This window comes from Vanacampus margaritifer, chromosome 15, assembly GCF_051991255.1.
Source record: "Vanacampus margaritifer isolate UIUO_Vmar chromosome 15, RoL_Vmar_1.0, whole genome shotgun sequence".
NCBI classification, from domain to species: domain Eukaryota; kingdom Metazoa; phylum Chordata; class Actinopteri; order Syngnathiformes; family Syngnathidae; genus Vanacampus; species Vanacampus margaritifer.
Window position 1 is genome coordinate 19857934 of NC_135446.1, and position 19718 is coordinate 19877651.

The window sequence follows — 19718 nt, forward strand, 5'->3', positions numbered from 1 at the left end:
CCCGCCCGAGGACCACGGTATGGTCACATGCTTTTACAAGCAACCAATGGTAGCGGGTTAGAGAAGAGCAGGAAGTACATGATTGTTGCAAAACTAAGGCGAAACAAAAAGAAGAGGAAAAATAGCCGATAAATATACGTTATATGTATACAATCCCCACCATGAAACAAAAGAAGATCATGTTTAAGGTGAGTAAACTTTCATATGGTGTTAAATACAACAGGGCGCATTATTCGTGGAAGCGCGTCGTCAATGTAGAACATGGCGTAGCTTAAACTGTCAAAGCGATGCGAAGTGTCAATTTGAAGTGAACTGTTTCTCAAATGAATACACTGGATGTCCTACAGGTCTTCGGACATGTCGTTTAATGCCTCGTAAACGCGCCAAGACTGCAAAGCCTCCGTTGCAGTTCGCTGAGCTGCCTGTGTGCGGCGCTAAACTCCAATCCGGTCCTGAAGTCCGGGCAGCCCTGCATCCTAAAGAGTTCTTCCCTGAGGCGCAAGCACGGAACAACCTTGGCTCCTGGGTAACTTAACATGCATGCATATGTTGTGTAGCATATAGTTAACCTGATTACTTTCTTCTTTTTTTTTTAAAAAAAAGGTCAACCCACAGTTTGACACGTCACTGGAGGCCACTGCTCTCACGACGAGACGTGGCAGGCGCAGGAAATGCACCCTGGGCAATAGCATCCGGGACAATTCCAGCCAGCTGTCCAAGAAGACTACTTGCAAGTTCCCCTCATTGTCGTTCCAGTCTAACAGACACACTCAACATCATCAGGCGAAGAGTCCATTTGTGAGCCGCACAGACTGTGAAGGACGTCGATTGAAAAGTGTGGCATGTCAGCAGGATGCACCTAAAAAGCAAGTCCCGAAAATGCAGGATGATGGTGCCTCATCCTCTTCTTCCTCCAGTCCATCAATCGAAGAGGGAAGCGCAACCTGTGCGCTACCTCATTTGGAAACCTTCAAAGAAACACATCAAGGTCGTCATCCCTCCTCCTCCACTTCTTCTGCACATTGGCTCCTCACGCCGCCATGCACGCCGCCACACTGTCAACCACCCGACGTGCTGGTGCCGGACACACCCGAGCGCTACTACAACCTGAAGGTGACTTGGAGGAGGCGGACGTGGTTGATGGCCATGTTGGAGGAGAGAGGACAGCTGGCGCAATGCAACAAGCTCATCACCAGCTAACACCTGACACGTTTACCACTTTTGTTTATGTGTATGACATACATCCAGATATTTTCTATAGCTGTTTTCTTCAGTACAAGTGAGCTGGACCCTAGAGGACCACAAACATGGACAAACGTGCATATAAATGGACAATTACAATAAAGCTGACATGCATGTTTTGGAATATAGGAGAAAGCCGCAACATTTTAGAATTTATTCAATATTGCCTGGGGGAAAAGTCCCATTTTGATATCAGCATATACCTCTCTGGAGCTCATTTTCACCCGCAAAATGTGTTCTGCTTTCGGTTTAGTTAATTATGTCTTTTGTATCCCCAAATTAAAAAAAAAATAAATTATGTTTTCCCAATTGCATCATGTCAACTGTGGAATGAAAGCACCTTTTGACTAGGAACAGTGTGCATTTGATGTCTGACTTGCAAATCTTTCATTTGTCTCGCGGCATCAAAACGTTCACTTTATGACGCAAAACAAACAGAAGCGCGACGAAAATTCGTGCATATGAACAACACTCGGCCCTCCGCAGCATCAACCAATCACACGTGGCCTGGCTGACCCGTCCGCCAATGAGAGCGCGCCTTGTTAGCGTGTGCGGTAACTAGGGACGGGGTTGCTTCTCGGCGAAAAAACGTAGGCACGAAGATCTTCCTTAGCAACCGCGGATAAACATGAGTTATTACAGCATCAGGTAAGAAGAAACTACTTCATGCTCACTTTTACTCACTTTTTATGTGTTCCAGAGCAAGAGGCGAGTCGCTATGACTACAGCGTTGTTTTTCTCACACGAGAAACGAGCCGATCGTAACTTTTTAGACGAGAAATAACTTGCGCTAATGCTAAGTGCTAACGGTATAAAAGCAAAAAAAGAAGCGACGATTAGCAACTTTAACGGCTAACTTTTGGCAACTAAAAGTGAAGTAGACAAACGCATATAACTACTTTGACAACTTAAAAGTAAGTGCGTGGGTCTATTAGTATTTTACTTGTGCTGCCGTGTTGGATTTCACACCCCCAAAAAATTCATGCACTACAATGTACTTAAATGAGTCATACAAATGGGTTAAAAAATAGTTTATGCAAGTTTGAGCTCGCTCGTCTGCTGTGTTTAGCTTCTTACTGCATTCCAGTGAAGCAATGTGTGTTTTGTTAGCGGTGTAGCGGTCCCTGCAGAGAAGCGCAGGGTATATGTCCCGAAAAAAAAATCAGGAAAACGTCCTGTTTTAGAAACGGTGATATGTAAGAAAAATATGTCATTCATACTTGCTCAAAATAATAAAAATATTAAGAGAAATTAGCAGCAAATGTATTTACCGTGAGCCGTAGCCTGAATTGTAAACAAGGTTATCAATATCAGATTGTTCACAATGCGACCTAATGACCGCAACTGCTTGTTGTGTACATTGACATGATTACTGCGTATACAGGTGCCATAATGTGTTATTAGTACTGACACTTAGCGTCTTTTTTCCATGCAATTACTCCCGCCGGACGGTAATCCCCACGCTCCTCATCAGTCGACTCTTGACAAACACGCACACACAAACGGGGCTCTCGGGGTTGTCGCTCTTACGTAAAAAAAAGGGGTGGATAATTGGTCTCCTGGCAACGAGATTTAGGTGCGGCGAATCCTATAGAGTACAAGTACTCTGGTAAACTAAAGATAATGTTAGCAAGAAAGTAGTCAGGACGTCAAATTGACTCCCCTAGAGAGCACGTCGCACCTTTGAGTTCTTGTTCCCAACCGTGTTCGCGGCTTATCCTGGTGCGTCGCGCGGTTGTCATGGTAACGGGACCCTCCTCAACCACCTCCCGAGACTCGCCAGCCAGTTACTCCCCCTATGCGGGACGTACGCAGCATCTTGAGTTAGCTCCCCGCGTATACGAGGGCAAGTATCTCGGAGCACTTCTTCGAGGCGGTATCGGGTTCAAACCAGGATGGAGTCGCAGCCCGTCTACAGTCGCTGGTCGTACAGGTCAGACGTCATCATTCGGTCGGGTTTTGGCCGCTGTGCGTTTTTCATTGGACGAAAAGGAAGCGCTCGTTATGCTCTTACGCAGCAGGCGTGAGTGAGGCTCTTGCTCTAAAACCCTCGCGTGCTGTCAACTTAAATGAAGATTAGACATTATTTGAATGTTTAATGTTAATTGAATTCTTAGCAGCCCACTAAGTTCATCACCAGCCACTGTGTATTTTCACATTTGCTTTCAAATGGAAATAAGTTTTCATTTACTACAAATGATTTCTTTGCCAGTGATGTCATTATTTTCCACCAGATGGCTGAAATCACAATGACACTTTTGCCATTCAATACAAGAGAATAATCACTTTGCTTTGCACTAAACACACCCACATTACTATATATTAGTTGTGACAACCGCACTGAAAGAATGGAATCCCAATTGAGGAAAAAAAAAGATGCTGCTGTCACCCCATAAGCGCCGCCACTTTGCACAATAGAAACCAGCTGAACAATTAAAAATAATCCAAAGTCAAAGAAGAAATGTGACATGCTCAGTCATCTCCTCGCATTCAAGGTTCAAATATGGCAGCCATCACCTAAGGTCTTCACATGAGTCCATCTTGGAAGAATCCCCGGATGTCCAAAAAACCCCCCACAAAATGGCCGCTTCAATCCCACATGGCTGACCTTTTTTTTGTGCCCAATTTTTGATGTTGCCAAGTGACCAATGAGTGTTTTTGTGCTCTCTAACTGGTTAAACCTTTGACAGCGCCATGCTAAGACCTCCAATTGCAAAGTAGCTCTGCCGTCTTGGAAGTTTAATCAACGCTTGGTCGTCACAGCCAGCTAACACGGTTACATAATCCTGGTGAAATATTGATTAGCCACGCGGGCGATTGGTCGTGTTGTTTGAACTGGTGATTCTCAATATAACAGGAACATTATGTAACGGTGGACTTCTGTATCATAGCGAGTTCTCACACGGGACGTACTGTATAAGGTAAGGGATTTTTGCTAAAAAGAATAAATTTGTGCCAATATGTGATATTTGATGGCAGTATTTTATGCAGTTGTTATGTTACTATTGTAATTTCCACTACAGTAATCCCCTACTGTGGCCCCACTACTAAATAGATGTTTACCATGTGGTCAACTCAAAACCAAGTGTGACAACTGTTTCCTCTCTTCTTCTCTACCTTTGGCAAATTGGCACTCTCCCGCCGGAAGACCCTCCAGCTCCGCCAGCTTCGCGTCCGGTTCGACGACGACAGGGTAATGTACGCCCAACCCACCCTTGTCACCGACACCTGCTCTTAATGTTGCTCAGAGGGGATCGACTGCTTACGTACGAATCAAAAGTACAAATCCTTCCACGATGACCGTAAAGTATCTCCCAAAGTATCGGGGCACTTTGTTCTCGTGAAGCATTTGTCATATTAAACAAGGAGTATTCCCACAGAAGACTCCGCCCCCAAAGCCCTCGCTCCCTGCTGCTGCCCTTTCCCGCCGTAGCTAAGCGACGTGAGCCCCCACCCCCCAACCCCCCCCCCCCCCACTCCGCCACATCCGGCGGCATTCTCGCCTTAAATGTGCACTTTCCCGCCTGGGAATCCTTACACTTCTTCCTTTCCAGGCAGTTTGAGACTCTTCTGTGGGTCGACTTTTGCTAGAAACGGCCACTCAGCCAGTTGCATGCACCGTAAACGGGCTTCTGATTCTGTTACCTTCCCGTCCCCTGCAGCGGATTTGATGAGCACAGCAGCATCATGCAGCAGAAGCTGGAAAAGCAGGTAGGCAGTGCGGCGATCGAGAATGACTTGACCGAACGTCCGTCATCTCGGGGGCGCCGTTGCAGAGGTCCTTGCTGGAGCAGAAGCAGCGGCGGAAGCGGCAGGAACCGCTCATGGTGCAGCCCAATCCCGAGGCCCGGCCCCGGCGCACCCGCACGCGGCGTGGCGAGGAGCAAGCCCCGCTGGTGGAGTCGCATTTTGGCAACGCCAACGACATCTTTGTGGACGGTGAGAGTAGCAGAAGATGTAGGAGTGCCCCGGGTTCCAACCAGCGTTTTTTTTCCCCCCCGCCTGTAGGTATTAATGGACCGGCAGCCTATCTGGGATCCAAAACTCACAAGAAAGGAATGAAAATCCAGATCACGTCCGTAAACCAGTCCCAGAGCCAAGTGAAGACCCAGGCCCTGTTCAAGCCGCAACCGCCGCCGTCTCCTTCTCCTCCTGCGGCCGCCGGGGACACGGAGAAGGCCCGAGACACGGAGTTGCAGCACCAGCCCAAGACGGACATCCATGAACTTTTGCGCAAGCAAGGTGACCAAACGAGACACGGGAAGTTGTTTTTTTTAGGAGTTGTTTGCGGAGTAAAATGTCCTTGGCCAGGCCTGTCCGGCAGCATGAACTTTGACGAATCCAGTGAAGACAATGAGGACGAGCGGCCGCAATCCCCGACACCCAGCGCGCAGACCGCGAGGCCCGCCTCCGCCAGCAGCGCCAAGGACCCCGTGAGCGTACCCGTCATCTCGCCATCTCGTTGGCCTCGTCTCACAAACATCTTGTGCCGACTCTCCCTAGGACGCGATCGCCGGCGGCTCGTCCTCCTCCAGAAGCTCGCCTCTTCTAGAGGTGTCCGACTTGGACGAGTTTGTGCTGCTACCGGCGCCACGCGGCGCCACCGTCAAATGTCGGATCACCCGCGACAAGAAGGGCATGGACCGCGGCCTCTACCCGACGTACTACATGCACATGGAGAAGGAGGACAGCAAGAAGGTGAAGCCGACTCGCTTCGCGCTTGTGGCGCCAGACCGACTTCCTTGTTTTCCTCTTCAGGTGTTCCTGTTGGCGGGAAGGAAGCGGAAGAAGAGCAAGACGTCCAACTACCTCATTTCAGTCGACCCGACCGATCTCTCACGAGAAGGCGAGAGCTTCATTGGCAAACTGAGGTAAAAACCAAGAGAGCCGGCATTTCGCTGCTTGAGCTCGTTACAGATGTTCCTCCTGCCAGGTCCAACCTCATTGGCACCAAATTCACCGTGTACAACAACGGCACCAACCCCTGCAAGAATCTCGCCGCCATGGAGGACAGCAGCACTCGACACGAGCTGGCCGCCGTCTGCTACGTGAGTGACGCGTAAAAAAACCCCAAAAAAACGCCGCCTTCCACCGATCGGCCCAATCCCTCAATCCGTGGTTCTCTCCGCCGCCCGCCAGGAGACCAACGTGTTGGGATTCAAGGGACCGCGCAAGATGACGGTCATCATCCCGGGCATGAATGCCAACTTTGAGCGAGTGCCCGTCAGGCCCCAAAACGTGAGTCACCGACCAAAGATAGTTCGGGAACAGCGACGAGAGTTTGAATCGTGATTTCAATCTCAATCCAAAATAATCGTCATTATTATTTATCCCGTAATCGTCCCGCCCGACTACCAAGTCGGTAACCAACTTTTTGGTCGACTGTCCGCCACAGTGTTCCACTTCCCCCATTTTGTTGCCTCTCAGGAGCACGAGAGCCTGCTGAGCCGCTGGCAGAGCCACTCCTTGGACAACCTGATTGAGCTCCACAACAAGGCGCCCGTGTGGAGCGACGACACGCAGTCCTACGTGCTCAACTTCCACGGACGCGTCACGCAGGCCTCCATCAAGAACTTCCAGATCGTCCACGACAACGATCGTAAGTGTCCGGCGCCGTTCAGACGTCCTTGACCGTCCTTTGCGTTACAAAGCGACCCCGTCTTCCCCAGCCGACTACATCGTGATGCAGTTTGGCCGCGTGGCTGAGGACATCTTCACGCTGGACTACAACTACCCCATGTGCGCCCTGCAAGCCTTCGCCATCGGCCTGTCCAGCTTCGACAGCAAGCTGGCGTGCGAATGAGCGGGACGCCGCCCATCAGGCGGATGAGGTCGGACTTCGAACTTGGCGTCGGAAGCAAACTGGGCTTTCCTCAGGACAAACCGCCTCGCAAGATATCCTCAATCATTATAACTGTATTTTATTACCCTTTTGTCCTGGAAGGCGAGTGCGTTATTCTTACAGTTTTGGTGAATAGCGTTTATTTTACCTTGAAACTTGTTGACACGCATGCAAAATTGCACAGAATATAAAAACAGTACTGTAAATAAAAAAGGAAAGAAAAATGTCAAAAATTTGTCTTCACTGGCCAGACAAAACAGTGCATCCTTTTGAGCATCTGCTTGTTACCACAAAACTGTAGTATATGAAAATATAGACGTGAACTTGAGTGCAATGCAGTTTGAACAGAACATTAGATTAACTCATTCACTGCCATTGACGGTTGTAGAAGTCAAATATTTATAATATTTTAACTATTTTATTTAACATTTTTGTCCACTTTTGTTAATAAGAGTATAAAAACTTAGATTTTTTTTATTGTACATTTAGAAAAGATATAAAATTTGTGATTAATCGTGAGTTAACTCGTGAAGTCATGCAATTAATTAGGATAAAAATTTTAAATCGCCTCACGCTCCTAATTTTTAAATAATCTTTTCTTTTCTTTTTCATCGCGTCAGGCGATTACATTTTTTAAAATTGTAATTAATCGTATGATTTCAATAGTTAACTCACGATTAATCATGAATTTTATATCAGTTCTTAATCTACAATAAAAAAAAATCTAGGTTTTCATACACTTAACAAAAGTGGAAAAAATGTTAAACTAATGGAAATAGTTCAAATGAATTTTGACGTCAATAGCCGTCAATGGCAGTGAATGAGTTAATAGCGAACATTTTTTGAAAGTGCCGAGAGTAACAGTTGGGGAACACCTCATACGTTTCAAAACAAACGCGAGTACTTGTTTCTATCTGCTAAACATTGTGGCATATGCAGGTTCCGAAAGTAAAAAACCCTACCACAGTTTGGCCGTTGATGCTAGCTAGCTAGCTAGCTAGCTCCCATGGTAGGGAGCTTTGGTTTTAGCCATTGATGCTAGCTAGCTAGCTCCCATGGTAGTGAGCTAGATAGCTAGCATCAATGGCTAAAACCAGTTTAGCCAGTTTGGGTTTAGCCATTGATGCTAGCTAGCTAGCTAGCTCCCATGGTAGTGAGTTAGCTAGCTAGCATCAATGGCTAAAAAGTGGAAAGTTTGGCCGTTGATGCTAGCTAGCTAGCTAGCTAGCTCCCATGGTAGGGAGCTTTGGTTTTAGCCATTGATGCTAGCTAGCTAGCTCCCATGGTAGTGAGTTAGCTAGCTAGCATCAATGGCTAAAACCAGTTTAGCCAGTTTGGTTTTAGCCATTGATGCTAGCTAGCTAGCTAGCTAGCTCCCATGGTAGTGAGCTAGCTAGCTAGCATCAATGGCTAAAACCAGTTTAGCCAGTTTGGTATTAGCCATTGATGCTAGCTAGCTAGCTAGCTCCCATGGTAGTGAGCTAGCTAGCTAGCATCAATGGCTAAAACCAGTTTAGCCAGTTTGGTTTTAGCCATTGATGCTAGCTAGCTAGCTAGCTCCCATGGTAGTGAGCTAGCTAGCTAGCATCAATGGCTAAAACCAAACTGTGGTAGGGTTTTTACTTTCTGGACCTGGATTTGCCACCTCTGCTGCTAAATAACATATTTTGGAACAACTCCCATGATTTTGTAACTTGGACTTACGAGAACTTGAACACTCGCGCAGGTTTGACGGCCCTCAGATCTCGATGACACAATTCAGATCTCTGTACTTGATGAGGTAGTACGGGTAACACTGGCAGCTGTCGAACACAACAAAAATGTTGGGGTCGGGCACGAAATCCACACAGGAATCGTAGAAACTGGTCCCCGAGTTGCACGGGGGTGGCCGGCGGTAACCGGGTTCCCCCATCGCCATCTTCCCCACCAGGACTTTGGCCAGAAACATGTGACGCAGCCGATAGGGCAGCCACTCGTTGGTGTAATTGTGGGACAATTTGGCTGATTTGGCAAAGTAGGCACCGTAACCCAGGACCTTTCCGTTGATGCCGGCCACGCGCGGGTCCAAGTTGTTGTGGAAGATGTTCTCGGCCGACTTTTGGTTGGTCCCGTGAAAGAGGTGACGCTCCAGGGGTTCAACGGAGCCGGCATACTTCTTCTCCATGTGCAGCTTTTGCCTACCAACACAAAATAATGCCAATTATACGTTGATCCCGCCCCACCCCGAAGGTGGATTACAGACAGGATGACCTTTTTTTGAAGACCGCCCGCAGATTTTTCCTGACTTCCGAGGTAGTTTCAAAGGCAGAAGTGGCAAATATGCGTACCTTTGGTACTTGTCCCAGTGGAATATATTCTGGACCTGTTCGATGCCAACGATATCCACTTTGGTCTCAGGCAGGCTGCTGTAGAAGAAATCACGGACTGCGTTGTAGGCCTTGGTGTCGGCCGGAACGTCAATCAGCCGGCACTCATCCTCCAAGGACAGACGCCATACGGGCGGGTACCACGTGGAGAAGTCTTCCAAAGGGTCCACGTTAAAGTTGGCATGGAAAGGAAGCTGGATGGGATCCATCGGGGCCCATGTCCTGGTTCGGGGGAGTTGCGATGACAAAGGAAAAGCAAAACACAGTTTTAATAGTTTGGGTTTTTTCCATTATAATTACTTTTGTTGTTTTATTTCAGTTTTAATAATTTTTTTAAAGTAGTTTATTATTATTTTTAATGCTTTGCGTTAAGTGTAGATTTGACTAGTTTTAGTATTTCTTTAAAACTTCATATTATTAGGGGTGTCAAAATGAGTGCATTCATTTTGAGTTAATTTAAAGTTCCTTTGACGCCCGCCACTCATTTTTTTAATTCATGACCTCCTTTTACTTGGAAAGTCACATGCACATAAAAATTTAGCAGGAATAATGCTTTTAATAATGCATATATTTGTGGAGACTGGGGTCAAGTTGTATTTGTCCATTTTAAAAATGTGCAGAATTTCACAAGTTATTTCGTGTTAAACATTAGATAGCTCTTAATATGAGAAAAAAAATGCACTGAACTGTCACTGTCTTACAAATGCATATATGCCATCTAGTGGCAGAAAAAATGACCTCAACACAAGATACTAAATAAACACTAAATTTTACAGTAAAGTACATCTTAGTTTTTGCTCAATTTTAGGACTTATTATTCAATTACTGGATCAACATCTAAAAGATGCAGCTTTATTTTTATTTAACATTTGTTTCCACTTTTGCGTTAACAAGAGTATGAAAACGTAATTGATATAAAATTTGTGATTAATCGTGAGTAAACTGTTGAAGTCATGCGATTAATTACGATTAAACATTTTAATCGCCTGACACTGATTATGTATAAATATATATGTCACAATATATATATTTTTTTATTAACTCTTTCACTGCCAATGACGTCAAAAGACGTCATCCAATGATTATTATTATTTTTTTGAAACGGGTAGAGGAAACCCTTCCGCATGTCTGGTGAAAGTTTCCAGTCTGTCTGTTGTGCCTAATGACTATTTTTGGCCCCTAGAGGGCAGCGATGACTCTCTTTTGACAAGATCGGGTGGGCGTCAGTAGGGGCGGAGCTAGAGCGTCGAGCAGGAGATGAGAATGGAAGACAAAGGAAAAATGGCGGCCGGTCGCGAGGAGTTCACGCCCGAGACGTTTTTTTTTTTTCAAAGACCAAAAGCATCGCTGAAAGAGCACATTGTTGACGACGATGATCATCATCGATGATGAAGATGAGGGTGGTTGAGAAGCATTGACGTGGCAGTAGAAGACGTTAGATGGAGGAGGGAACGGGCAATGGCGAGCGTTTGCAAGCAGCTCCACACTTACGAGACGAAAGGCATCGACCAACGCTAAAATAGTACATTGATGACGACGGTGATCATCCTCGATGACGATGAAGGTGAATCCGAGCTTGACGGCGAAATTGGAGAGTGCCCCGAGTCCAATGCATATTCATCGGAGGAAGTGTGTACAGTCTGCTACTTGCTTTTTATTCCCCGGAAAAAAAGGCCGTCAAGAAAGTGTAACGTTTGCACGCAAAACGGACCAACGCGAAAGTGAAAGTAAACTGTTGTGCGAGTCCTGGCGTCTCCTTGCGCGCAGGAGAGCGTTACAAAAGGAAAAACTGTATTTGAAACATCCACATAATTGGAAGTAGTACCGCAGTTGCACACGTTTGTAAATGGTTTGCGAAATTGTTTTGTCAAATTGTTACACTGTTGAATGGAAATAAACGCATTTTGCAATCAAAAAACACTTTTTCGTTGTTGGTGAAAGCGTTTTACAGAAGTAAAGCACTATTTAGGTGTTTGTGGCATCATCCATGGACAAAAAGAAGTGTACAATTCACTAGAGTGCATGAAATGACATCGTTTCACAAAAAGCTCTTTTTCTCGCTTTTTTTGTTTCAAAACAGAGCATTTCGGTGAAACTAACCATTTTCTATTGTTGATTACTGAAGAACGGAATAAGGTAGAAACAAACTTTTTTTTTCTGATGAAAGCTGAGAGTCCAATCTTTCATTTGGTAGTACGTGTGTTTCCATAGTCCAAACACAACATTTTCTGTGGACCTTGAAAGATCACTCAAAATGCTTAAATCGGCTGGCAGTGGCGACAACCCGTTTTTGAAAACGTCTGGCAGTGAAAGAGTTAAGGTATTGTTTGACCTCAAAACCTTATCAGCTCTTATCTGTTTTATCTTGACTTTGTATTGCTTTGTGAACTGTATTTTAATGTATTAACTCTTTGACTGCCAGACGTTTTCAGAAAAGGGATGCCGTGGGTGCCAGCCGATTTAAGCATTTTTGACTGATCTTTCAAGGTCCACAGAAAATTATGTGTTTGGACTATGGAAACACACATACTACCAAATGAAAGATTGGACTCTCATCTTTCATCAGAAAATAAATTTTGTTTCTACCTTATTCTGTTTTTCAGTAATCAACAATAGAAAATGGTTAGTTTCGCCTCTGTTTTGAAAAAAACGTCTTTTAACGTCTTTGGCACTCCTCCATAGGATTTTACTAAACGTTATTGAACGTTTTTGGCAGTCAAAGAGTTAATATATAGGGGACTACAGATGCAAATTAGCATCTGCTGCTAGAATCTGGCATATTTACAACTTCATTTGTCGTTCATCAATGTGCATCGTCCCTTTCAAAATAAAATGAAATCAACAGCTCATCAAGTACAAAGTTGCAGGTAACCCACTTGAGTTGAGGGAACAGCGAGTCGGGCGAGCGATAGACGGGTCGGCAGCGGACCGCCGTACTGTAGCCCGAGGCCGCGCTGCTCTCCGTCATGGTGATGAAGTCCACCTTGTGCTCCCGCGGGCCAATCTTGAAGGTGCACTCCACCTCCTTGGAGATCATCGTCCCCAGAAGCAGGGCGGACACCGCCTGAAAACAGCACCAGCCCACGTGTTTACACGCAGGCACTGCGGCTGGCACGGACTCGTAGAACAAAACCAAGCCAGAACCAAAGACGCGCTAGCAAATGGCAGTAAACGGGGGGACCTTGTTGTATTCCATCCATTTGACGTTGTCCCACCAGTAGAAGCGCCACTGGCAGGGGAAGTGCGGATTCTGGAGTCGACTCTCCGAGTTTCTCAGTCGCCTGGCGCTCTCATATTTGTACGTTTCCGTTATCTTCATGTCTTTCAGATTCAGTATGAAGACGGTGCGCCTGCGGAAGGGAAAAATGTTGGATCAGATCGTTATTTGGCACACAATCTTGCTCCGTCACAACCAAAGTTATGAAAACTAGCGAAACAACAAAAACAAAAATTGTAAAAAAAAAAAAAAAAAATTGTAAAAAAAAATTCCGTTAATGAAAATAAATAAATAAAAATTACATTTTATTTTTGCGAAACTATAATTATAGTGAAAATTCAAAACTCAATAATAAATATTAAAAAAAAATAATGATAGAGCATACAGAAGAAGTCTTTGATGCAGCCTCTGAACTGAGAAGGCATGAGACAATGGTAGTTATTATAAAAACGGCCAGCAGGTGGCAGCAAAGTAAAATTCAACCAGGGCCATGTTGCCACAAGCTGTTTACCCCACTGTTTTAAACAGATTTGTGAATAATGATGAAACTTAGCTATACCCTTATGCCAATTGCTGCAAAACGGAAACAGATCCAAATATACTTTGGTAGGTTCAGCTGGGAGCAAAGGGGGTTGCTTCAGTGAAAATGGCTGGGAGTGAATGAGTTAATTGTCAATTAATTGCTAGCTAATAATAATAACAATAATAAAAACTAACAAACTCGCTCAGAAAATGTATTCAAACTAACTGCATTTAAAAAGCAATCTTAAAACAAAACAAAACTGTAATGACATTTCCAAACCTGTAGATCGAGTGACGTTCGGCATGCTGAAATCGGAGACTCACCCTTCACTGAAGGTGATGTTCTCCCGGTTCACGTTGCAATACATGCGCTCCAGGAGAAGCTGGGCGTGGTGATTGATATCCACCCAGCGCTGCTCCAAGACGCTGTACAGTTGCCAGTGGAAGGGCAACGGCGTGTGGTGCATCTCGCACATGTCGAGCGCCTGGCAACTTCCCAGCAGGAACTTGTCGCAGATAGCCACATGGTTAGAATTCCAGGTGTAAAACGAAGGGGAGGGAGGCTGGACCCCCGGGCCCGGGGGTCCAGCCTGGGCAGAAGCTGAGGGCTGCGGAGGCTGAGGGCCGGCCAGCATGAGGCACGAATTTTTGGCGGCGGACAAGTCTGGGCCGCCGCCGCCGCCCCAGGGGAGCCTGGGAGTGATGTTAGCGCTGAGGCAATACGGCGAAGCCGTCCAGGTGACATTCACCTCGGGGGGGAGGAGGAAGGTGTTGCCCACCGGGAGCTCGAGGAGGAGATATGACGGCGGGGGGGTTTCTTGGGAAGATTCCGACTCTGCAGGTTTAGTCCTATTCATCCCTGGGGAAATAAGAAATTTCAAAGACCTCCAAGCTATGGTTTGCGGACCCCCTGGGGTCCACCAGCTAATAGTTTGGAGGTCTGCAAAAATAATTTGCAGTAAATTACTATGCTCAGGGATGTGATTTGACCAAAGTGAAATTATCTGAAAATTTAGCCGCTGGCACCCAGCTAGGCTAGCTAGCGAAGCCCCCCGGAGCTCATGGGTTTTCCGTGTTTTTAAGTACTTTCAATGCACTCAACATGACAAAGAAATAGACAAAACAACAGCATAAATTTTCAATGTATATTGAACTATCCCATATAAAATGGCAGTTTTAGTCAACTCAAAATCAGTCACATTCAAAAACATTGGACTGCCTTTGCTTTTAAAAACTATCACTGAGAATATCATCATATCTAACTAATGTGATTACTAAGTTAACGCATAAATAATGTTGAAGAGTTCAAATTTCATGAACAAATAATTGTATCATGACCAAATGAAAAGTAACTCATATTAGAGCATACCACAAATGTCTTTGTTATAGCAGAAGATGTTATCTGTCGGAGTCATGTGCATACACAATGAACTACAAAAAAAAAAAAAAAAATCGGATTTTTTTTTTTTTGGGGGGGAGATAAAAAAAGCGGAATTCCGCGAATTAGCGGAAAAATCACATCCGTGTATGCTGTATCATGTAAAAAGGTACATCAAAATATCCAGGGTCCAGGACTCTTAGCTTTGGGCCAATCAAAGGCAAGGCAAATGTATTTCTCTTGCACATTTCATACACAAGGCAACTCAATGTGCGTCAAACAACCCAAAATAGCTTATATTATTATTACTAAAAGAAGCGCTAAAGTGACTGTGATGTTAGATTACGTAAATGTTTTTATTTTAGAACAACTGATGTATTACTACAGGAATAAAGTACAATTTTTTCAGCAAAAAAAATAAATAAAACATTTCAAGACAAAGTTGTGTTTGTGGAATTGTTAAAATGTGGATTTCTTCCTTTGTTAGGCTTCAACTTTAATTTATAAATGATTAGTAATTATGACTTTTTATCCCGACAAAGTATGTCCTTGTATTTGTACTAATTAAACTTTTTCTTTAAAAATAAATAAATACAGCTTTACTCTCCATTACTTTTTTCTCTGAAAGAAAAAAAAAATACATTAATGTACTGTAGTTTAAAAAGAAATATTCCCATGGTAATGATTCTCAAGGTGTGATTTGTACACGGTAGACTCACTAAGCATGCGACATGAATGGCGTATGTAACAAATCTAAAAGGTGTGCAATTTGATTATATTTGAAGTGGATATTTGCATTTTCCTAAATTTAAGCACAGTGTTAACGTCTAAACTGCGCTACAAAGGCTTACAACGACATTAAACATAGTTCCTAGGACTAAAACAGTCACATGAACAGCCGAGGCCTATAATGTTGGTCTTAATGACTTCGTATTTTTGTCATTTTTCAAGCGGTGCTTCGAGTGAAAAGTTTGAGAATGGATGGCAATAATTCCGGATTATGAGTGGTTGTCTTGTTAAAGTGGAAGGAATCTCATCCCAAAAAGTTTGAGAGATTCTTAACGATTGAATGTACTCACTTGGTTTGTCGAGTTGGTTTGCTTCTAATTTATGTTAGGCCGTCTTTTTTTTCTAACTGCATCAAATTGACGCCGCTCTCACACTGACGTCATACATTCAATTGGCATTAACGCAATTAAGGATGTCGAATGCAAATTAGCATTTAGCACTCATTTAATTTGGAGGCTCGTTGAGTTAACTGGGCGAAGTTTATCTGCGTGAGTACCTGAGGTTGGCTGTGAACTACGAAGACGAAGAAGGCGAAGATGTCTGGACGAGACAAGGAAGAAACACAAAATGGAGACCAATTTGCTTTTCAGTAAACAAAGCGTGCCCCAAAGCCTGGCCCCTTTTGAAACTTTGTATTAATATTACTTTTTTTTTTTTTTCAACTAACTTTATATTTCAAATGAAAATGTTTCATGTTCATTAAAAATACGTTTCTTATTTAAAGATTTTAAAATATCTCATTATTTTAACAAAAAGTAAGATTAACAACTTATTTTAATAGAATAAACCTTTTTGTAATAAAATGATTTTAATCTCCTTAGTCATAGTTTAATAACTAACCTTATTTTGTTGATTACAAGTTCGTATTTGTTCATTTAAAAATAACTAAATCTATTTTCTAATATATTTAATCTAAATACAGAAAATTGATTTGTTGTTTTTTAAAGAATAACATTTTTAGTTTCTGATATATTTGGTAAAATTCATTTTTTTAAGTAGATTCTTTGGTTTTACAGATAAAATGCAAATATTTTAGCTTATAATTACATTTTATTCAAAATAGTCCAATTGTTACTAACCTAAACCTAAGTTAAGTAATTCCACAATGTTTCAATTGGCAAAACTATAAAAGGCATATTTCGACATAGACTCTTCTCAAAATTATTTGATCATTAGGGATGTTTGACGCCATTTTTTTTTTTTTAAAAGATAGCAATATGAGTACTAACTATTGAGTATACCAACACCACTAGTACATACCCCCCCCCCCCCCCCGTTGCATATTTTGAAAGAAAATAACTGATTGATAGACCTCAGTAGAGTATCTAACAATAAAAAAATGCTGTGAAATGATATTAGTATTAACTGTCAATCAGTGTTGATAATCATGTCAGTGCTTTAATTAAAGGATGAGACAAAAACAGATTTTTTTTCCATTTGTTTATTGCTTAAAAAAAACATTGAATTGTAATGCAGCACTTGGATAAGTCTTCTCCCAAAACAACTTATTTCCTTGTCGCGCTAACATGCAAAGTCTCTCACTCACTCACACACAATGTAGCGTTACTTGTGGAGTCTTTTGGCGTCTTAATCGGACTGGTCGCCTTCTCGCGGTCTTGCCGTGATCTCCCCGAAAACCTCCTCATCCTCCAGCATGCTCTGAAAGCCGACAGTGATCTGATTTAAGATAAGGTCAGGGAAAGAAGCCATTCACTTCGTGAGCTTTTTTTCTCCTCACCGTCAGATTATTGATCTCCTCGGAAAAGGCTTCGATCTGCCTCACGGCGCCCTCCGAGTCATCCATCTGTGCCGAGACAAACGTGTTAATCGGCGGCGAGGGGAAGACGCCATAAGGAAGTGACGGGCGAGGAGCGGTCTCGCACCTGCTCGAGCTGCTCCAGGTGGTTCTCGGGATCCTGGCGGAGCCGCCCGCCCACGTCCATGGGGCACACGTACTCGCTGCCGTCGTCGTGACGTTTCTTCCGGAGCGTTCCGAAGCCGCCGAACGACAGACGTCTCGGCTAGATGCAAAAAAAAAAAAAAAAAAAAAAAAAGTCTTTGAAATTCCTTTAAAAGATTTGTAAATGACTTTTAAAACATTTTTAAAATGCCGTCAAAACACAAATATGTATTTAAAACACTTAAAAAAAATTAATAATTTAAACGCACTTAAATCGATATCAAAACCCCTTTAAAACCTTACCTTAACCCTGGCAGCAGCGGTGAGAACGACGTAGTCCGGGTTTTCCAGACACTCCTGCTTCTGCCTTTGTGCGTCGGCGCCCACCAGCAGGTGGAAATGCGTCGCCAGGTGGCGCCGTAGCAGCGTTTTCCCCGGCGGGATGTTGAGCAACAGCGCCAACGCGTCCACCGTGAAACGCGGTTCCAGAACCTTCCGGACGGAAAAAAAAACGAGCAACAGCTCAACCTTTTGATTGACAGAAGTGAAGACCCCCCCCCCCCCCCAGCCGGCCCCTCCTCACCATGAGACCCCCGTGCACGCCGCTGCCTCGGAGGTTGGGCGCGTACTCGGCCAAGTCGACGGAGCGCAGCCACTCCATCACTCGGTGGTTGCTCCACTGGATGACGTCGGCCGGTCGCGTGTGCTTCTGAGGACGCCCGGAAGGAGACGTCAACAGGGCGGCGGCGGCGGCGGCGGGCGATTGGCGAGCGCTCGGCCGTTTTACCTCGTCGGTGGGCCGGCGGCGCAGACAGTCCACTTGGAAGGAGTTAAGGCGCAGGACCTGCACGGCTCGCTTGATGCTCAGGTGGTGCAGCACGCTGCCCACCTTCAGGGACAGGAGATCCTCCTAAAACAGCAGGAGAAAAAAAATGGCATTAAAAAGTGCGCTACATTTATTTCTCGAAAGTTTTTGAGTTTTTTTTCCTCGCACACTTAAGAGTTTATTTCTCGTAAATTAGCGAGATTTTTTTCTTGCGAATTTGACACAATGTCGCAAATTTTGGCTAAAAGGTTCATCTTGTAGCAAATCTATAATGGTCCTGTGTTTTTTCTTTTTTAAAACAAAAAAAAGCTTGTGCTTTACCTCGACTAGTTTCGGGCCAAGTTTTCTCGTAAATTTATGAGGTGTTTTTTTTTTTTTTGCAAATTTGCCACTTATAATGTTACAAATTTGCAAGTTTATTTCTCAAAAATTTGTGAGGTTTTTCTCTCTCTCTCGCAAATGTAGGATTTTTTCCTCGTAAATTTGTGAGTTTTTTTTAAAAAATATTTATCCGTAGCCCTCATACGCCCTCGTATAAAGACAGCATAAATGTCAGTGTATTTTAAAACTCTTAGTATATTAAAATATCTTACTATAAATCACTGTTAAAACAAATACCAACCTATAAAATTTCATGCGAAATTTGAAAAATGTCAAGCTAGTTATCCACGTTAAAATGATGTCTTACTATATCATGTCATATTTGAAGTCCAATTATAAGTCATATTTTATTTTCACAGGTTATACTAAATCTTAACTATATATTAACAAGTCTTCATGTAACTGTCATACATACTGCTGTATATTTAAAAAAAAAAAAGTCAAAATGGTGTCTGACTATAAATGGCATCAGCTTTAAATCTTATGTCACATGTCATGTTAAAGTACTTCCTAGACATCATGTCATTAAAATGGCGTCATATGAAATGTGGTGAAAAAGGTGTGTGTGTGTGTGTGTGTGTGTGTGTGTGTGTGTGTGTGTGTTCCTCTGACCACAGTCATGTAGTGCAGCATGCGTGCGTCCACTCTGGCCTCGTCAAAGTGAGTCTTGTACTGCGGCAGGCCCACGTCGTCCAGCCATCCTGGAACACGCACACAAAATAGCGCCGACGTCCCACAACGTTCACCTCCACGTCCCCAAAACGGAGGCCCACTCACGAGTCACCCAGTTGTGGTCCAGTTTGCCTTGGAGGTGGTCGTCGTGCAGGTTGAGAGCCTGAAGGGCCAGCTGGAGCTTCTTCCGGTGCAGAGGATGTTTCATGCCCAACTCCTGGGGAGGGACAAGTTATGCTAAAAATGTCCTGGTGTCAGAGTACACATCGTCCCATGTGTGCTACTGTACCTTCTCTAGGTCGTGCTGGGACGCCTGCAGCAGGTTCTGTCCCGAGCGGATCCAGTTGTGACCCGGCGCGGCGTACAAGCCCAGGCCTTGCTGGTGGAGCCACTCGCACACCTCCTCTCGGGTCCAGCGTGAGAAGGGAAGGTCCGGGGCGCCGGCCGGAGACCCGGACCGGCCCAGGCGAGGCCCCGCCGTGGCACGGACGCCGCCGCGCCGGAACTCGGTCTCGTCGTCCGCGTTCAGAGACGCGGAGTGGCTCCTCTTCAGTCTGGGGAAACGAGGCAAACCGTTGGGCCA

The 19718-nt window shown here is 44.4% G+C and overlaps 4 protein-coding genes across 11 annotated transcripts in view; 2 read left to right on the forward strand and 2 right to left on the reverse strand.

Moving 5' to 3' along the window:
• Positions 1-20: 20 nt before the first annotated feature.
• On the forward strand, positions 21-1556 carry rhno1 (RAD9-HUS1-RAD1 interacting nuclear orphan 1). The gene is made up of 3 exons (XM_077544670.1): positions 21-188; positions 348-526; positions 604-1556. The coding sequence occupies exons 2-3, from the start codon at positions 368-370 to the stop codon at positions 1198-1200; spliced, it is 756 nt and encodes a 251-aa protein (XP_077400796.1). The 5' UTR covers positions 21-188; positions 348-367; the 3' UTR covers positions 1201-1556.
• Positions 1557-1735: 179 nt separating this feature from the next.
• tulp3 (TUB like protein 3) lies at positions 1736-7324 on the forward strand. Of its 5 annotated transcripts, none has more exons than XM_077544665.1 (12): positions 1747-1890; positions 4391-4435; positions 4905-4953; positions 5019-5181; positions 5251-5484; positions 5554-5675; positions 5746-5940; positions 6001-6113; positions 6176-6290; positions 6382-6480; positions 6670-6841; positions 6912-7322. In XM_077544665.1, the coding sequence occupies exons 1-12, from the start codon at positions 1871-1873 to the stop codon at positions 7043-7045; spliced, it is 1461 nt and encodes a 486-aa protein (XP_077400791.1). In that variant the 5' UTR covers positions 1747-1870; the 3' UTR covers positions 7046-7322. The 5 variants fall into 5 exon arrangements, with proteins under 5 accessions (XP_077400790.1, XP_077400791.1, XP_077400795.1 ...); XM_077544669.1 differs by having other exon boundaries at positions 1839-1890; positions 4391-4440; XM_077544667.1 differs by lacking the exon at positions 1747-1890 and adding an exon at positions 1897-4163.
• Positions 7208-15934, reverse strand: LOC144035167 (protein mono-ADP-ribosyltransferase TIPARP-like). Of its 2 annotated transcripts, none has more exons than XM_077544662.1 (6): positions 15853-15934; positions 13514-14048; positions 12632-12800; positions 12327-12514; positions 9412-9672; positions 7208-9261 (listed from the first exon to the last, which is right to left on the reverse strand). In XM_077544662.1, exons 2-6 carry the CDS (start codon positions 14044-14046, stop codon positions 8823-8825), a joined length of 1590 nt encoding a protein of 529 aa, XP_077400788.1. In that variant the 5' UTR covers positions 14047-14048; positions 15853-15934; the 3' UTR covers positions 7208-8822. The 2 variants fall into 2 exon arrangements, with proteins under 2 accessions (XP_077400788.1, XP_077400789.1); XM_077544663.1 differs by lacking the exon at positions 15853-15934 and adding an exon at positions 15647-15809.
• An 854-nt stretch (positions 15935-16788) lies between these two features.
• Positions 16789-19718, reverse strand: part of LOC144035682 (liprin-beta-1-like) — a 52857-nt gene continuing 49927 nt past the window's right edge. For all 3 annotated transcript variants that reach the window (XM_077545601.1, XM_077545600.1, XM_077545598.1), the window contains 9 exons: positions 19425-19689; positions 19241-19352; positions 19076-19164; positions 18044-18166; positions 17840-17965; positions 17560-17748; positions 17240-17377; positions 17095-17160; positions 16789-17015 (listed from right to left, as the gene is read on the reverse strand). In XM_077545601.1, coding sequence (XP_077401727.1) covers positions 16944-17015; positions 17095-17160; positions 17240-17377; positions 17560-17748; positions 17840-17965; positions 18044-18166; positions 19076-19164; positions 19241-19352; positions 19425-19689 — 1180 coding nt within the window. In that variant the 3' untranslated portion in view covers positions 16789-16943. The remainder of the gene's footprint in view (positions 17016-17094; positions 17161-17239; positions 17378-17559; positions 17749-17839; positions 17966-18043; positions 18167-19075; positions 19165-19240; positions 19353-19424; positions 19690-19718) is intronic.

Excerpts from the sequence above, each read along its gene's own strand:
- rhno1 (XM_077544670.1), top strand. The coding sequence starts at position 368 with ATGCCTCGTAAACGCGCCAAGACTGCAAAGCCTCCGTTGCAGTTCGCT. Across the intron at positions 527-603 it reads GGAACAACCTTGGCTCCTGG|GTCAACCCACAGTTTGACAC; the intron begins GTAACTTAACAT and ends TTTAAAAAAAAG.
- tulp3 (XM_077544664.1), top strand. The coding sequence starts at position 1,871 with ATGAGTTATTACAGCATCAG. Across the intron at positions 4,436-4,904 it reads TCCGGTTCGACGACGACAGG|CGGATTTGATGAGCACAGCA; the intron begins GTAATGTACGCC and ends CGTCCCCTGCAG. Across the intron at positions 5,676-5,745 it reads CCAGCAGCGCCAAGGACCCC|GACGCGATCGCCGGCGGCTC; the intron begins GTGAGCGTACCC and ends GACTCTCCCTAG.
- LOC144035167 (XM_077544662.1), bottom strand. The coding sequence starts at position 14,046 with ATGAATAGGACTAAACCTGCAGAGTCGGAATCTTCCCAAGAAACCCCC. Across the intron at positions 12,515-12,631 it reads AATGGATGGAATACAACAAG|GCGGTGTCCGCCCTGCTTCT; the intron begins GTCCCCCCGTTT and ends TGCTGTTTTCAG. Across the intron at positions 9,673-12,326 it reads TCGCTGTTCCCTCAACTCAA|GACATGGGCCCCGATGGATC; the intron begins GTGGGTTACCTG and ends CCCCCGAACCAG.